Genomic DNA, 18,187 nt, shown 5'->3' with positions numbered 1-18,187 from the left:
TCACTTTCTTCCTTATCATGAGCAACAGCTGCCACCTAAAGACAGATTAACACAAGAGCCCAGGTGGTGGCAGCACCATCCCCACTCCTACCCTCAAGATCTGCTTTCAGTTCCATCATCATAGTCATAATCTGAGGAAGTTTCTCTCATGTTGAAATGACCAATCATTCCCATTAGGTAGCAACTAACTACAACACACTGCACAAGCAAAACAAGTTAGCTAAAACAGCAAAGTATCCTGAGAGGGAGAAAGGGAGAGAGAGGGAGAGAAAGAGAGGGGGAGAGAGGGAGAGGGAGAGAGAGAGAGAGAGAGAGGGAGAGGGAGAGAGAGAGAGGGGGGGGAGGGGGAGGGGGGAGACAGAGAGACAGACAGACAAATATAGAGAAAGAGAAAGACTGACAAATAGAGAGACAAACATCATTGCTACCTTGATCACCTAAGGAAAAAGCCTACGATTCTAAAAATAAGAGCCATGGGAATAGAAATGTTTATAGCCTAGTGTCCCTAGCCATCATCCAAAACAGTGACCCCTATGGAGATACAGCCTGGCAACTGGTCCTGAAGATGCCATACCTACAGCTATTAAAGAGCCAGAGAAGAAACTTCTTTCCACCAACTCTTGGCACTTTCAAATGGTTCAACATCAGAAATTGATATGATTTTATCAGTGGATGACATTAAAGAAGAGGCATTAACATCTGTACCCTGAAGACCCCACAATGTTTCCATTTCACTTGCAGCCAAAATCTTGTTGAATGTTGTCTCTCCCATTAGAATTTGAACTCCTTGAGGACTCTTACTTATCTATTTTTATCCCCAACATTTAGTGGAGTGCTTTCCACATAGTAAACACTTAATAAAGACTTCATTCATAACAACAATCTCAGAACTAATGTAAATGGTATGGCAGTGTAGATTAACTCCCAGACTGTTTGTTCTATGACTAAAAAAGTCTATCACCAAATGGAATTCATGTGCCAAAGACAATCCATTCATAGGCTAGCAGATCAGAGAATGAGTAGGAGACACCTTAGAATCTGGATAGTCAAAACCTACTATTTTATAACATCTGAGAAACAAATCTGAAGAAGTTAAATGATTTGTCTAGTTAGTTATTATTAACATAATAAATTTAATCTTAGTATTTTTGTACTTTCCAAATATTTCTGAGAAGTAATTCTTTCCTTTAAAACAATCTTAGAATCAAGATTATTTATGGAGTTGGGTTCACTTATGAGAGCACTTTGGTATCATGGCAAGAGTGCTAAATTTGGAGTCATAGGACTCCGATTTGGATTCTGGCTCTTCCATTTATTAAAGGGATAACAAATCATTTAACTTCTTCAGGTTTGTTTCTCAGATGTTATAAAATAGTAGGTTTTGACTATCCAGATTCTAAGGTGTCTCCTACTCATTCTCTGATCTGCTAGCCTATGAATGGATTGTCTTTGGCACATTCTCTCTCTCTCTCTCTCTCTCTCTCTCTCTCTCTCTCTCTCTCTCTCTCTCTCTCTCTCTCTCTCTCTCCCTCTCTCTCTCCCTCTCTCCCTTTCTCCCTCTCAGGATACTTTGCTGTTTTAGCTAACTTGTTTTGCTTGTGCAGTGTGTTGTAGTTAGTTGCTACCTAATGGGAATGATTGGTCATTTCAACATGAGAGAAACTTCCTCAGACTATGACTATGTTCTCATGGGAGAACAAGGTCTCTTTTAATGGTATTTAATATAGGCAGATTTTGATATCTCTCACTCTCTCATGTTATTTCAACTTTGATTTCTCCTGGAATTTCAAAAGCATCGAAGGTATATGCTAAAGTAGAATCATACTTAATGTTCATTCATTCAATCAACACACATTCATTTCACATACCCTATACATAAGGTACTTCCTATATGTGAAGTCATGGGGGAGAACCAAAGGAATAAAGAGCATAATCTTTGCCCTCAAGGCAAATAAATTTAGTCATTAACATAAGTAATGTTTACAAATAAGCTTATAGTCTTATTACTAATGCAAAGTGGAATACTATAACTGAATGAGAAGGAATATAGAATGAATGGAAAAAAAAACATTCTAAAGCATTTCAGAAAAGGGAGCTATCACTTCTAGATGGAAGATCAGAGTAGGCTTAAAAGAGAAGAAAATATTTTACCTGGCTCTTGAAGAATTGGTAAGATTTCAACAAGCAAAGACAAGAAGTGGAAAAAAATACAAAGGATAGTTTGAAGACAGAGTGAGTTGTCTGAACAAAAAAAGGCATAGAGATGGAAAGGTACTCTGTATATAGAGTACAAAGAATCATGTCTATGGAAAGAGAGAAGTATATTATAAAGATGGACAAGTAGATTAGAGCAAGAGTAAGGTCGGTTTTGTTTTCAAGACTACTAAGTTTTCCTTTTTTTGTTAAATAGTTAATCAAGTTTTGTGAATAAAGGTGAAATGCATTATATAATTAATAATAATTGATGTAGATTTTGTTCAGTTATGTCTGACTCTTTGTGACCTCATTTGCACTTTTCTTGGCAGAGAGTGCTTTGCCATTTCCTTCTCCAACTAATTCTACACATGAGGAAACTGAAGCAAATAGGATTAAATGACTTACAGAGTCACTCAGCTAATAAGTGTCTGAGGCCAGATTTGAATTCAGAAAGATGAATCTTTTTTTTTACTTCAGGCCAGTACCCTATCCACTGCTTCACCTAGATGCCCACTTCACTTAGATAATGCTTCCCAATTTGCAGAGGACTTTTCTTCAAACTAACCTATGAGAAGGATGATGAATGTATTATTATTAATTATATCATCACCACCACAACCCCACTACCACTGCATCACCCCAAGTTTGAGAGAGAGAATAGAAAGCCAGCCCTCAGCTTGGCATAATGGCTGGAAAGCAAAGAGGATCTGATTTCAAAGTCTTCCCTATGGACCAAGATGGCTCTTTGTCTCTGAGCAACCCACTTTTAAACTCTTTGTATTTTGGATAACTAAGACTGTAGGCTACATAGAAAATACCCAACCTTCATTAGTGCAAGTAGTATCCATATTTGGGAGTACACTATACCCAAAAAATCACAGACACAATCCCTTATCTCTATAATTAATTTTATTACCATCGCATAGGGCAAGAAATCCAAATCAATAGAGATTAACTGATTTGCCCAAAGTTGGCAGCCAGAGCCAGGGATTCTAATAAAGATCAAGAGGAGAAAGGAGATACTGGAGGTCAGAAGAATAGTTAGCTGCACAAAACACTAGTGCTATATAACTCATATATAAACCGGGGTCACTAAACCATGAATCCCTGTAAGAGCATATTGACTTAGAAAACCCTATATTAACATTATCTATGTAATATCATATTCTTTTCTTTTTATAAGTATTTTTCAATGGCATTTTAATCTGGTTATGGCTTCACTAGGGAATAGCCTGCCTGGTAAGGAATTTAACACCTCTGCACTGCACTATTATAATAAAACCTTGAATTAGGATGATAGTAAGTTGGTCAGGAATGAAAAGAAGGATATGGATAAAGAAGAGGGAAATGGGGAGATAAAAACAATGGTCCTTAGACATGAATTTATATATATATATATCAACAGAGAATCATTGAGGGCTTATTGTGAAAATTGGATTCCTTCAGCAGAAAGGAGATTATGACCCTCAAAGACTAACTCTAAATAAAATCCTAGATCTTCTGAGCATAACCCAGTCAACCCTATCTGCCATTTGGTGACTATATCCACAAATCTAATATCATGTTTAGTAGCTTCACTTTTGTGTGAGTCAGTAGACATGTTGACATGGCCTCTGAATGAAACATAAGCAACATCTTTTTTTCTTTTCCTTCTTTTCTTTTTCTTCTTTTTTTTATGGGGCAATGGGGGTTAAGTGATTGACCAGGGTCATACAGCTAGTAATTGTCAAATGTCTGAGGTCAGATTTGAACTCACGTCCTCCTGAATCCAGTGCCAGTGCTTTATCCACTGCATCACCTAACTGTACCCACATAAGCAACATTTTAAGAAAATCCAAGGTTGGATGTCCAATCCTGTTTAGCTCCTAGACTCTGGGATTTTCAAGGCATGGTCCATTAACTTCATAAAATATATTTTATTAACTGTTTCCAAATATATAATTTCCTTTATAATCAATATGTTTTATGCTTTAAGATATATCCTAAAAATGGATCTGAATACTTTACCAGACTGCCAAGGAGATCCATGACATACCAAAATGGTTAAGATCACCTAATGTAGAATCTATATTTATGTTCTAGCTGGTGGCATAATACATAGGGTGGTGAGCCTGGAGTCATCAAGACCTGAGTTCAAATCTGATTCTGACAGTTACTAGCTGTATGACTCTGGGCACATCATTTAACTTCTGCCAGCCTCAGTTTACTCAACTATAAAATGGAGAAAATACAACCTACCACATAGGATTTCTGTTAGGATCAAATGAGACATTGGGGGGGGGGGACGCATGACACATAGTAGGAGCTATGTAAATACTTATTTTTTATCTTTTCCTACATTTATATTTGAGCTGGTTCTTTATCATAACACATGCATACATACACATACAGTAACACAATGTTTGTAGGCTAAAACTATTTAGGGAGAGTCACCCTTGAAAACAAACAAATATAATAACTCAGTTGGCTATTGCTTTTATTTACCTATAATAAAGCACATAAAGAAAACAGGAAATTTAATAAAGTGCTTTTATATGTTTTATTTTATGTCTTGTGTAGTGATATTCAATGCAGAAAAAACAAAGGGAAAAAAGCCCAAAGTTTTGGGGAGTTTATTTGTCTGAATTTACACTCCATACCCTATGCTTTTCCTTTTCAATAACTGTAAAAAGTCATGTAAACCTTAAGATCATCATTGTCATTGAGTTAAGGATTATTAATTTCATGATTCTGGGCATCTACAATTGATGAAGATATTGCAGTGGAACAAGGAATTTGATGCTAAGTGTGACTGAATATATAGAGAACCTCAGTATCCTGATAATCTGATAACTTTTAAAAATATATTAATTCATTTTTACAAATATCTATATGGCATTTTAGGTATGTGGAGACACAAACCCATATAGATATATATATATAGATATATATATATATATATATATATATATATATATATATATATATAAGATAGGCTTTATGTGCCCTTAATTGCAACTTAAGTTGGTGTCATTGTAAATTCAATTAGCATCACTAGGTGAAAACTTACACATTCTAAATGGGAAATATATTGATTGCATTCCTTTTGAATTATTGAAAACTCCTTATCTATATTGTAAAATGATAAGGATGAACATCTTTTTTGGAAATGTAATAATAAGGAGTATATGTATATTTATAAATAGTTTACATTTAAAAATGTAGATTAAATCTTGTTACAACAAATATTAGAATCAAGAAATTCCATATAGCAGAAATTATCAGCTCCCCATCAATGTTCCCCTACTCTAAGGATAGGTAGAGGGATTAAAGTTGTGATTTCCTTTGTATAGTATATAAATTTGCACATGTGTATAGTTTGTATATTATATAATATATGATATGTATGTGTGTGCTTACATATGATATATGTGTGTATGCATGGGTGTATATTTTATATGTGTGTATGTAACATATACATTATGTGTGTATAGTTATGTGTGTTTATAATATGTGTGTATGCATGCACAATTCTGTATAGCATATATTTGTATAAATCCAAAGTTATGAACCGCTTCTACAAATTCAGGATGTCACCTTCTCTACATTTTAGTATTAGAGAACTGTCCAAAGTGCTGACAACTTAAATTACTTACTCATGGTTTCATAGCCAGTGTGTTTCATAGGCAGAACTTGAAGCTGGCTCTTCCTGGCTTTGAGGCAAGTGCTTTATCCACTGTGCCAAACTGTCTCTATTCTATATTGGTTTTGTGTTTTTGCAGGGCAATGGGACTGTCTCTATTCTAAAGGAATATTTAAGAATAATTTCATTCAACCAAATAATTTGGGATTTGTGCCAATAGCATTTTCAGTTGTCTGTGGTAGGGTTATGTTAAAACTTTAATAAGGTTTAGGTCAAATTAGGCTAACTCTTTTTTTTTTTTGGTTTTGTGGGACAATGAGGGTTATGTGACTTACCCAGGGTCACACAGCTAGTAAGTGTCAAGTATCTGAGACCAGATTTGAACTCAGGTCCTCCTGAATCCAGGGCCAGTGCTTTATCTACCGCACCACCTAGCTGCCCCCTAGGCTAACTCTTAATGTCCCTTTGAACTATCAATTTATCATCTGATGATCCTATGAATTTCTCTATTTTTTCAGATAGTTATAAAATGTATTACCATCAAGTTTTTAAAACCACAGTAGAATCCGACTAGTAGGACAACATTGATCTGATCAGTCCCACAAAGTATTCTGAACAGCATACATGTAGTTATAAGAAATAATTCCAAACTGCTCCACACAGTTGTTGTTGTTTGTTCTTTGTTTCTGAAAAGGATGATGACATTGGGGTTTTATCATGACTTGCACTGAATTGGATTTAAGTGAGGGAGGGCTATGCATGGCCACCAACTTTACTCTCTTCTCCAGAGCTATCTGGCTCCAGTGGCAAGATATACATCAGGATGACTGGAGATGGCCCCGGATGTTTAAGGCAATTGGGGTTAAGAGACTTGCCCAGGGTCACACAACTAGTAAGTGTCTGAGGTAAAATTTGAACTCTGGTCCTCCCAACTTCAGGGCCAGTACTCTAATCCAATACACCACCTATCTGCCCTAAACACAGTATAGTGTGACTTGAAAGTCAGATATAAACCAGAATAAAGGTTGGAGGCACAGTCAATTAGGCAAGATGAAAAAAATAATACAATTTCTATTTACCTGTTGCATGTGCTATCTATCCCAGTGTTTAGATGTTAGACAGATGGAGGGGTATACAGACATGGACTGATTCATTCAACCAAAATTTATTGAGCACCTAGTATATGTCAAGAATAATTTTAATGTATATGACACTTTTTGGCCCAACCTCTCCTTATTCATTGCTTAAGAGAGAGATTTTCACCCATGTCCACCTATTACTCTTTCTCTCTACCTCTTTCTTGCCATTTAGAAGGGAGACAAACAACTCATTAGAGAAACATCCACACATCAACTGAATTCAGAACGTTATGTGCACACTTTTAAAGATTTATCTAATTTCTCAGGAGCCATAAATGTCACCTATCGCTATCTAGCTGGCACTCCATTACCAAGAAAAAGTAAGTATCTTTACATTAATAAGTATGTGAAAGTGCTTTGTAAAAAAAAAGTTGTGTTTTACCAATATAAGATATTATTATTATTTATTTATGTTCAGCAGAGTGAAAAATCTTACAACTTTTCTACATGTCAAAATTATTGGCATCCACTCAGTTCAGTTTTTAAAAAAACAAATATCAGTTGACATTATAGACAAAATAACTGTTTGATTTATTTTCCCATTTTTTTAATTTAGTGCTGAGGTATCAGATAAATAGCTTGAGTGGAAACTCATAAAAATACTTTTAAAATATGTTCAATATTTATATATTTATTTTGTAGCGTCAGTGAATGTACATAAATCATGAAAGATGGATTTTTTCTCTACTCTTCATTTTGCTATATGTTACAGACAAAATGTAAATGTTTCATCAAGAAGCATGATCTTATAGGGTTTTAGAAGTTTCTTGACCAATTGTATTTTCCTTGATGTATTTTTAGTTCTTTCTCATATTATGGAATAATCTATGAAGTTAAATATACTAGCATTACCCAAAAGTTAAGTTATATTATTTGAATTAAGTTTCCTACCTCATCCCTTTTTACTCAAAGTCCCTACCTTCTTAACTCCCTCCTTGCTATAGGTGATGAATACCTCCAAATCTTCCCCATATTTGTGCCCCATTTAGGCCATTCTTCCCCAGTACCCATCTTAGACTTTCATCTTCACTCCCTCTTTTCTCTCCTAAAACATTCATTTTGTATAGTCTGTTCCCTCAAGGCCCAGTTTGCTAATCTGATAAATGAATTTGTTCTGAAGTATTAATGAAGGATAATGGTAATATGTGCTAGGCTTTTCAAGTAACGTGTTCTCTTTCCAAAAGGGACATCCATTGCAAAAACCCAAAGGACTAGATATCTTAATGACAATTTGCACGACTGAGGTAGTCTGCCAAGGGAGATATTTGTGGCCAAGGAAATTTTAACAACTCAATATTATAACTATGTAGGTTGCTGTCAATCCAGCATATACTAAAAAATGAAACACCAAAAAACAAAAAAATTGAAATTGTTGATCAATGAACATTAGTACCATTTCACTAAATGAAAGTTCAGAAAGGTTGTTTATCTGATTGACTATGACAATGTCATTATTTTCAAAAAGTGAAAAGTATAATCATTAGTTATTAGAGGTAGAAAAGACTTTAGAAATCTCCAACTATTCATTTTATATATGTTTCTTGAGACTCATACTAGATTTCCAAATGGTCCCAATTAGAATCAACAAAATAGAAAACTTTCAGAAATGGAAGTAACTTCAGAAGTCATGTACTATAACAATTACATCCCCTATAATGACAACCTCCCCAGCAAATGATCAACTAATCTATTCTTCAAAGCCCTACATGTCAGAGTACTTATGATCTCATGAGGTAATACAACCCAATTTTTGGAATAGCTGTAACTGCTAAACAAATTCCTTCTTATTCCATTCCGTAATACATCTTGTGGTGTCCAAACACTAGGCCTACTCTGTTTTCAAAGAGTTTAAAACAGATCTTTATTCTACCCAACAACCTATTTGGCTTCTGTGTGTGTGTGTGTGTGTGTGTGTGTGTGTGTGTGTGTGTGTGTGTGTGTGTGTGTATAATATGACTATGTGGTATAGTGGATAGAATGCTAGTCTTAGAGTGAGGAAAAACTTGTTTTTATCCTGATTCAGACACTAACTTAGTTTTATGACCTTGAACATCTCTCAACTTCATTTTTTTCAACCCTAAAATCTACCTATTTCACAGGATTGTTGTCAGGATAAGTAACAAATATGAAACACTCTGCATACCTTTAAATGCTCTAAATATGACACTTTATACATCTAGAGAGAAAGGTGTTCATGTAAAAAATATGAGTCTTCCATTTATTCTAACTAAAATTCTTCTTTGGATTAGAATATTGTCCATTGATAATATTAAGGCACTTCATTAGAAACCTTCTTTTACATTAACTTAAAATTTTGGTAACCAAGAAGAAGCTTGGAACTCTCCTCTGACAACTGTATCGTTTCTCTGGGGCAGTTTTTCAATCACTCAGTAACTCATCAATCATTACTTTCATCTGCCCAAGGTGGTATGCAGTATGCTCCCACAATAATGCAATTTCAGTTTTTCCTTCCTTCAATCTATACAGAAAAAAAATTCCAACAAGGTTAGAGACAGTGTAGTTATCTTAACAAAATGTCAAACTAGGAATCAGAAAACTTGGGTTTGAAATTTGGTTCTTATTAACTAGTCATGTGAGCTTAGCTTGAGATTTATCATCTGTGAAATAGCTATAATAACAGTTATGCTATCTAATCCACAGGGTATTTATGATAAAAGTCTTCTAAGAGAATTATACAGCATTAAATAGTATTGCTAATATGGTTTGTCCTTCAGGTTTGGTAATTTCTACATTTGCATATTATGCTTTCTTCCTGTCTCTTATACTTTATTTATTTTGAACTAACTATATACTTCCATTGCTCTATTCTAGTTAGACATCATCCCATTTGACTGAGTTTCAGTCTTACTTTTGAAATTATATTTACCACCACCACCCTTGTTTTAAAATCTCAAGGTTTTTTGTTTTGTTTTTTATGTTTGGCATACATTCTAGTTATTGGTATATAGATACTTGAGGTGCTGGGTATATTTTATCTTTTTTTATGAAATATCAGAGACCTTGTTTTCTACTCTTCCTTCTATACTATACCAATTCTACATAACATCTGGTTTAGATATTCTACCTAGGAATTTTCTTGGGCACGCCTGTGGGAGCGCTCTCCCCCTCTCCCTCTCTCCCCCTCCCCTCCCCCCGTTTCCCCCCCTCTCCCCCCTCCTCTCTCTCCCTTTCCCTCTCCTTCTCCCTCTCCCTATTTTCAGTTAAAACCTTCCTGGATAATGTGAGCAAGTCTTAGGGTGAATATTTTCTTACTGATTTTTTGGTTATATTCCTAACCAAAATGTCAATGTCCCAGGAAGAAAAGTCCTGTACTCTAACAGCATCTTCTTATTAATCTGCATTATTATTATTTTTATTTCCCACATCTACTACTTTTAATACTAATTGACATTTTTCTACCACTTTAATTACAAAGCACTTTCCATGCATTCTCTCATTTGATCTGCACAATAACTATGAGAAAGGGATAATATAAAATTATCCTAATTTCAGGTGAGAAAGTGGAATTAAAAGAGATTAAGTGAGTTAGTTGTGGTCACACAGTTAAGATATTCCAGTGGGTAGAGTCAACCCCATATCCTCTATCACTAAATCCACTACTATACCATGCTAACTCAATTCAGTTCAGTTACATTAACAAAGTGCCTAATCTTTACAAAGTATGTGCTGGTTTCTGAGGATACTGACCCTCGAGGAGGTCTAATGCTAAAGGGGAAGGGATATGTACACAGATAAAGAAATACCAAATATATTCCCAAAAATGTCTCAGTAAGTCTATGGATGGGGGAAGTAGTGCTTATAATTATTAATTAGAAAAAAATCTTAAACGGAGCCTTAAAAGAAATTGGGGATTTCAAAAGAAGTGGAGGCAAGTTACAAGAGCTTTTCAGGTATAGGGAATAGTTGGCATGAAGACAAGCAGGTGGAACATCGATTGTATCTGTCAAGTGGGCCAATTTAACTAGAATGTAGAGTTGGTGGAAGAGAGTAAGACAAACACATCTAGAAAGACAAGATGGTGCTAGAAAGCTTTTTACATACAAAAACAGAGAACTTCATATGTTGTTCTAATGAAAATAGGTAATCACCAAAGTTTCTCAAACTTTTTAAGGACCTAATCAGACCTGTGCTAGTCCATTTGGCTGTTATGTGAAGAATGGATAGAAGATTGGGAAGAATAGAGGAAAAGAGAAAAATTAGGAGGCTTTTGTGATAGTCTGGGTAAAAGGTGATGGAAATTTTAAAAGATGGCCATAAGAGTGGAGAGAAAAACCTAGCACATATAAAAATCATTTTGTGGCTATAGAATTGAGAAACACTGGCAGCTAATAGAGTATGAGGAGTATGAGGGACGACTCAAGTATAACTGTATTGTTATGAACCTAGATAACTACATGGATGATAGTATCCCTAGGGAAATGGAGAAATTAGGAAGAGTTTTGGATTTAAAGGGTATATAAGGAGTTCCCATTGGGGCATATTCAATCTAATGTGCCTAGATAATATCCTTGTGAGGACCTATATTTGGTGCTACAGGACTGGAGATTAAGATAGATATAAGAGGGGCAGCCAGGTGGCACAGTGGATAGAGCACCGGCCCTGGAGTCAGGAGGACCTGAGTTCAAATCCGGCCTCAGACACTTAACACTTACTAGCTGTGTGACCCTGGGCAAGTCACTTAACCCCAATTGCCTCACTAAAAAAAAAAAAAGATAGATATAAGAGAAGAACATATATAGTAATCTCCATAAAGATTATAATTGAATCCAACCACCCATGGAGACTAAGACTACCACACATCAAGATCATAGAGAGAAAAGATAAGAGGACTCTGGGATACACCCAGAAAGGGGATGGGCAGATTTTGGCATACAGATAATATTTTATCATAGGAGACCAAGAAAGAGTAATGAGAGAAGTAGCAGGTTAACTGGGAGAAAGCTTTGTCACATAAATCCCTTAATCTGATGTTTACTAAGAAATAATTATGAATAACAGAAGAGTATCACTCATTAGTAATTGATTTAGCCTTTTTCCTCTGAACTCAATAATCCTTCGAGATTTTTTACAGGTCACATTCTACACATTCACCCATGCCTGTATGATCATATATATATATTTTTTTGGCACGACAATGGGGGTTAAGTGACTTGCCCAGAGTCACACAGCTAGTAACTGTCAAGTGTCTGAGGCCGGATTTGAACTCAGGTATGCCTGAATCCAGGGCCAGTGCTCTATCCACTGCACCACCTAGCTGCCCCTGATCGTATTTTTTTCCAATAGAAAATCTTTAAGTGAATACTAATCCTCAACTTTGAAAGGGCAAGAAAGTTGCCATAACTAAGGTACATGCACTAAGAAGAGAGCATTGCTTCTTATTCACCCTGTCTAGGAAAATGGCTTCCCAGTGCTCAAATGGAATTGATAATGAGCTCTTCTTAGGCCCAGAAAGGCAAGTCCTTAGATCCTTCTTAGATTATTATGAAGTTACTATACTGCTTTCTACCCATGACAAGCAAGATTTGTCATCTCTCTGTCTTCTGCCTTTCCTTCCCTCTCCCTCTCCCCCTGGATCTTTCATATTCCCCATATCTATTTAGTTGCCAAGATGTGTTGATTTGATTCTTGTCTTTTGGATCACCCAAATAGATGCTCTTCTTGCCAATTTCATTTCTATAACTCTAGTTCAGTCACTCATCACCCCTCTGCTGTGCTCTTGCAATAACTTCCTAAATGGTCCCTGTGTGTTCAGTATCTTCCTTCTCCAAATTATCATTTACCTTATCACCAATATATTTCTACTGTACAGATTGAATCCCTTCATTCTCCTATTCCTAAGAGATCAGTGACTTCACACTGCCTCAAAGATAAAATACAACTCCTTTGCTGGTCATTAAATATGAACTTATCTTTCTAGCAATATGTCACAATGTTCTCCTTCATGCAATCTATGGTCCAGTCAAAGTGAAACAATAGCCATTTGGTAATGCCTTGCCAATTTCTGCCATTGTGTATCTCTGTGAATAGTTTAGATGTTTCCCACAAGCTCACTTATTGAAATGCTTCTTTTCCTTCAAGGCCCAGTGTAGACACCATGTCATCACCATTAGTCTTCTTCTATCTCCTCCACCAGAACGGATCCATCAAAGAACATTTCACCACTGTGGGACAGCTCTTTTGCATTTTTTTCCTATATATTATTTTCCATTAGACTGATTTATATATGTATCTATCCTCAGAGTAGAATATTTGGTCCCTGAGATCGTAGACTATAGCCTTAATTGTTTAACCTCAATAGCCTGTTGGTTGAATGGAGTTTAATTGGAATGAATTTTATTCTTAGATCTGCCATCTATGTAGCAAGCCTCATACCAATTTTATAGATTTAGTCATTCTCTCCTTCCTTTGTGTTATTTCTTACCGCAAACATTCCAGCAGCATTAGTTGTTTTTTTTTTTTAATTGGGTTCTTTAGCTGGCTTTTTTTTCTCTTGGCTTTGTTATTGGATCATGTTTTCCATCATGTAAAGGGATGCATCATACATTCTACATATCTACAGAATGAAAATATTCTTCCAGACTCATTTCTCTCTTCTATCAGTGTCACCAATACATACTGAGTATCCACATAGTAACCAATTGTCTTGAAAAGAAATGTAAACAGCAAGTTCTCTAAAAAATAAAATAAAATAAAATAAAATAAAATAACTGGGCCTTTACTTCATCTTCTGAATCTAATGTTAACTGTTTTTGACTCCTTTTGGGCTACTTGTAAAACATCTTCTTTCCCATGGGATTCACTCTAATAGCCAATTACTGACAAAATAGCCACACAAAATAGTTATTTCCCAAGATATGTGCTCTGCCATGCATGGACTTCTGTCACAGAGAACTTACCAACCTGAGCTTTTGGAGCTGGTTAAGAAAACCTTGTTCCAAACAATGTCTTATTATTTCACTGAGAAATCACTAATGAGAATAACCTTGCTAGTAAAATAATAGTTACTATTCTGGGGTATAAGATTTCTCTTGGAGAATTTTGAACTTCCTTACTGCTTCACCCCCTTTTTTGTATTATCTCTAGAATCAACTTCCTTCTTTTCTCTTTTCTATGCAAGTCAAGGACTGTTAACTTCTCTGCACTAATGAATCTCTAGTAGGATTATGCTGTTTTCCAGGTTTATCAATTAAACAAAGGTAGTCATCTTTTCAACTCTACATCAAGTGTTTTCAACTTATCCATAGCCCCCTTGTATCATTCTGGTGAAGTCTATGGGTCACTTTTCAAAATAAAGTTTGTTTAATTACAATAGAAGGAAATACTCAAATTTCAAGTAGAGGCTAGTAAAAGTAAAGGTGTATGTCATGATTTCTTGCTTTATATCAAATTTAGTAAACAACCTCCTCCCTCCCTTGAAATCTATCCAAAGCACAGTTTGGATAGAGCCCCTATTCTAGATTGTATTTGATTTTTTAAAAGAATATTTCCTTTGCAGGAAAAATAGGCTATAACTATTTTCACAATAAATGACACGGTAATATCAATGTCATAGAACCACATGCTAAACATTTTCATAGGAATGGAATTTACAAAAATTCAATATACTTCAAAGAAGTTTTGACTTGGATATAAGAAATGGCATTTGTTTTATATGAAAATAAAGCAATTCATAGTTTGTACTAACAGAAAGTAATAGAAACAATTTAACACAAATGATAATTTCTTGTGTTTTCTATGAAAATTGTTATAAAAATAGCCTTAAAAATCATCATTTAATCACAAAATTATTTTTAAAATTATTCATTTGTAATTTCCACTTTCATAAGTTGTAGATAGTTTGGCAGCCATAACTTTGAAGGACTTTCTTTTTCATTTTTAATAGCTTTTATATAATCCAAATACCTGTCTTCTCTAATGGGCTTATATGGAAACATTAATCTGTAGAACATTTTACCCTATTTTATTAACAAATGTTTAAAGCAACAGTACACATATCAGTATGCTTATAGTATAATTTGTTTTCCACAGAAAAGAATCAATTACACATAAACCATAATAGCTTTTTCATGTGTAGCTTAATAATTTAATCACAAAATGTCCTATATTTCATCATACACTAAGCTTACTTGTGTAGTAGCAGCCCTAAGGGGCAACCTTGATTGTTATGTGTTTTTCAAAGCATCTAATTCATCTTCCTTCTGAATTCTTTTGCCCAGAATACCTAACAGTTGGACTTTCATCAGTCAAAAGGAAAAAAGGAAACTATTTGCTTGAAACAATCAAGTCTATATTTGAGCAATCCAGTTATGAAGAACTGAAGGAAATTGCAGTGGTGGTTCATCTAGCAGATTTTGACTTAAATTGGTGTGACAGTATGGTCAGAGATATTACACAGAAATTTGCTCACCACATTATTGCTGGACGATTAATGGTCATACATGCTCCTGAGGAATATTACCCAATCCTAGATGGCCTTAAACGAAATTATAATGATCCAAATGACCGAGTCAAATTTCGATCCAAGCAAAATGTGGATTATGCTTTCCTTCTTAATTTTTGTGCCAATATTTCAGACTACTATGTAATGTTAGAAGATGATGTTCGATGTTCAAAAAACTTTTTGTCAGCCATTAAAAAAGTGATTACATCACGAGAAGGCTCTTACTGGGTGACTCTGGAATTTTCCAAGCTTGGCTACATTGGAAAACTCTACCATTCCCATGATCTCCCACGACTGGCACATTTTTTGTTAATGTTTTACCAGGAAATGCCTTGTGATTGGCTATTGATTCATTTCCGTAGTCTCTTGGCTCAAAAGGATGTGATGCGTTTTAAACCTTCTCTGTTCCAACATATAGGATATTATTCTTCATACAAAGGAGCAGAAAACAAATTAAAGGATGATGACTTTGAAGAGGATTCATTTGACATCCCTGACAATCCACCTGCAGAGCTATACACAAACATGAATGTATTTGAAAATTATGATGCAAGCAAAGCATACAGCAGTGTTGATGAGTACTTTTGGTCCAAGGCACCTGCAGTAGGGGATTATTTTGTAATTGTATTTGAGAAGCCCATTAATATCAGCAAAATTAAAGTGAGTACTGGAACAGAAGATCGACAAAATGACATCTTACATCATGGAGCCCTGGAAGTTGGGGAAAATGTAGGATGGAGCAAAAAGGGTAAACAGTGTGCCACTTATTTGAGACTAGGGGAATTCCAAAATGGAAACTTTGAAATGGCAGATGTGAAGCAAAAAGTTCCATTTGACATTCATTGTATAAGAATACTTGCCACCAGAACACAAAAAGAATGGCTAATCATTAGGAGTGTTAGTATTTGGACTTTTCAGCCAGTGATTCAATGATTCCATGTTACTGAACCAGGTCTTTCTTTCTAATAGGGGAGTGCATACTATTGGTTGAGTAGCAACAGGTGCTATTCCCCAAGGGATGACTTAACTTTGTTAAAAATGGATATCTGGGACATTACAAAATAAACAAAAGCAATTTATTTTTACTAGTTCAGCCAGCCAATATATGAACACTAGTTTGTTGGTATGTTTTGAATTTTATAGTAAAAAAAAGTTTTCACCCAAGTCTTTGGATCCCTCAAATCCCTCTTTCTTGTTATCTTTGGCTTTTCAAGAGAAGATGATGCTTGATAAGAAAAATCCTCATCTGAATTGGTAGCTTTGATTAAACATTGTCAAAATAATGTGACTTCATTATATCTGTGTATTAAAGATGATGAAAGTTGATGTTTTTATGCCATGGTTAATGTTGCTTTCATTTTAAAGACAGTTTTAATAATGTAATTTATTAGTCTATTGCCAGCTGTATTTGAATGCCAAAAGAAATGATGTGGATTAATATGACACATTTGAAATGTGAAGACTGATATGTTAATTTAGTTGGACAGTGATTATTGAAAAATAATTGTTGACAGTGTGCTTAATTCTGTAGTAGAACCCTGGGTCTGGTTTGTTCATCAAATGGTATATATTAAGCATTGCTGTCAAGGAGAGGTGGAGGTGGTCTGAGTGATAATTTGATTTCCCTGAAGAAGTTTCTGGTTGTCTCTAATCTAGCCTTCATCAATCACATCAGAAATGAACAATGCCACAAAGAAGCAATGCCCTTATAGGAGAGTTCTATAGTTGGGGAAAACCCATCCTAATGACTTTTATTAATAGTAAAATGATTTTCATGAAATTCTTTAAAAAATATTTGTGATATTGAATCTCTCTTGTTAATAGAATCCCCCCCTCTGAGAAACAGTGTTTTCCTTAAACTTACTTTTAGGAAAAAAATACTAAACTTCAATTGGAGTAACTAAATTGCCTATTTCAAAAGGGAAAAAAAAAGAAAAATAAAGACAGTCTGTATTTAGTTTAGTCTTATAGCAATTTATAGTAGGAGAAAGCATTTTTGAAATGTTATTGTATTAAATGTTTATTAAAGATAAATCTAAGTGAAAAATGTTTAACCTATCAGTGTTCAGCACAGCACCTGACACATAATAGGCCTCTAAATGGTGCCTGACTGGAATCAGGAAAACCTGAATTCAAATTCTGCTTCAGAAGCCTACTATTTGTGTGATCTTTGGAAAATTACTTACTTCTCTATACCTCAGTTTCCTCCTCCACAAAAAAATGAAAACGTAAGCACTTACCAAACAAAGCTCTTGCAAGAATCAAACGAGTTAATATCTATAAAATTTCTTTGTAATCCATGAAGCACTATGTTAAGTGCTGGTTATTATTTTTATTATTATTATCATATGCCAGTCGACTGTATAGAATGGGATTTAGACATGGAGTGAGAATTAGAAATGCTTACAATGCATCCTCTCATTTTATTAAAAAAAATTAAAATCAGGTCCAAAGAGATTGGATATATTACCCAGAGTAATAAAACCAATTACAGTAGTGTCAAAACCAGTACTAGAAAGCTGCTCCCCTGACTCCCATTTGAGTACTTTTTCTATGTTAGTATAATACCCACCCACCCCCAACCCCTCTTGACTGGCTTTTATTTTCCTCCTGTGTGATTTACACAGGAAAGGCCTTTGAATTCTTCCTTGAAACTATAGATCCATTTAAAGTACTATTGCTCTAATTAAACCACCAATACCAGCCCAACGTGCATAGCATAGTAAGCCTCCCTAAAATTGCTATCAGAGAATAGTTTCAATAGCATCT

At 35.0% G+C, this 18,187-nt stretch overlaps 1 protein-coding gene across 3 annotated transcripts in view; it reads left to right on the top strand.

Moving 5' to 3' along the window:
* Positions 1–17,400, top strand: part of MGAT4C (MGAT4 family member C) — a 749,687-nt gene extending 732,287 nt beyond the window's left edge. For all 3 annotated transcript variants that reach the window (XM_043967011.1, XM_043967013.1, XM_043967012.1), the window contains 2 exons: positions 7,130–7,277; positions 15,195–17,400. In XM_043967011.1, the coding sequence (XP_043822946.1) occupies positions 7,130–7,277; positions 15,195–16,351 (1,305 nt within the window). In that variant the 3' untranslated portion in view covers positions 16,352–17,400. The remainder of the gene's footprint in view (positions 1–7,129; positions 7,278–15,194) is intronic.
* Positions 17,401–18,187: the final 787 nt, after the last annotated feature.

The sequence above is a fragment of the Dromiciops gliroides genome, chromosome 5 (assembly GCF_019393635.1).
Source record: "Dromiciops gliroides isolate mDroGli1 chromosome 5, mDroGli1.pri, whole genome shotgun sequence".
NCBI classification, from domain to species: domain Eukaryota; kingdom Metazoa; phylum Chordata; class Mammalia; order Microbiotheria; family Microbiotheriidae; genus Dromiciops; species Dromiciops gliroides.
Note: the sequence above shows the minus strand (reverse complement) of the source record. Positions and strands in the feature narration are given on the sequence as shown.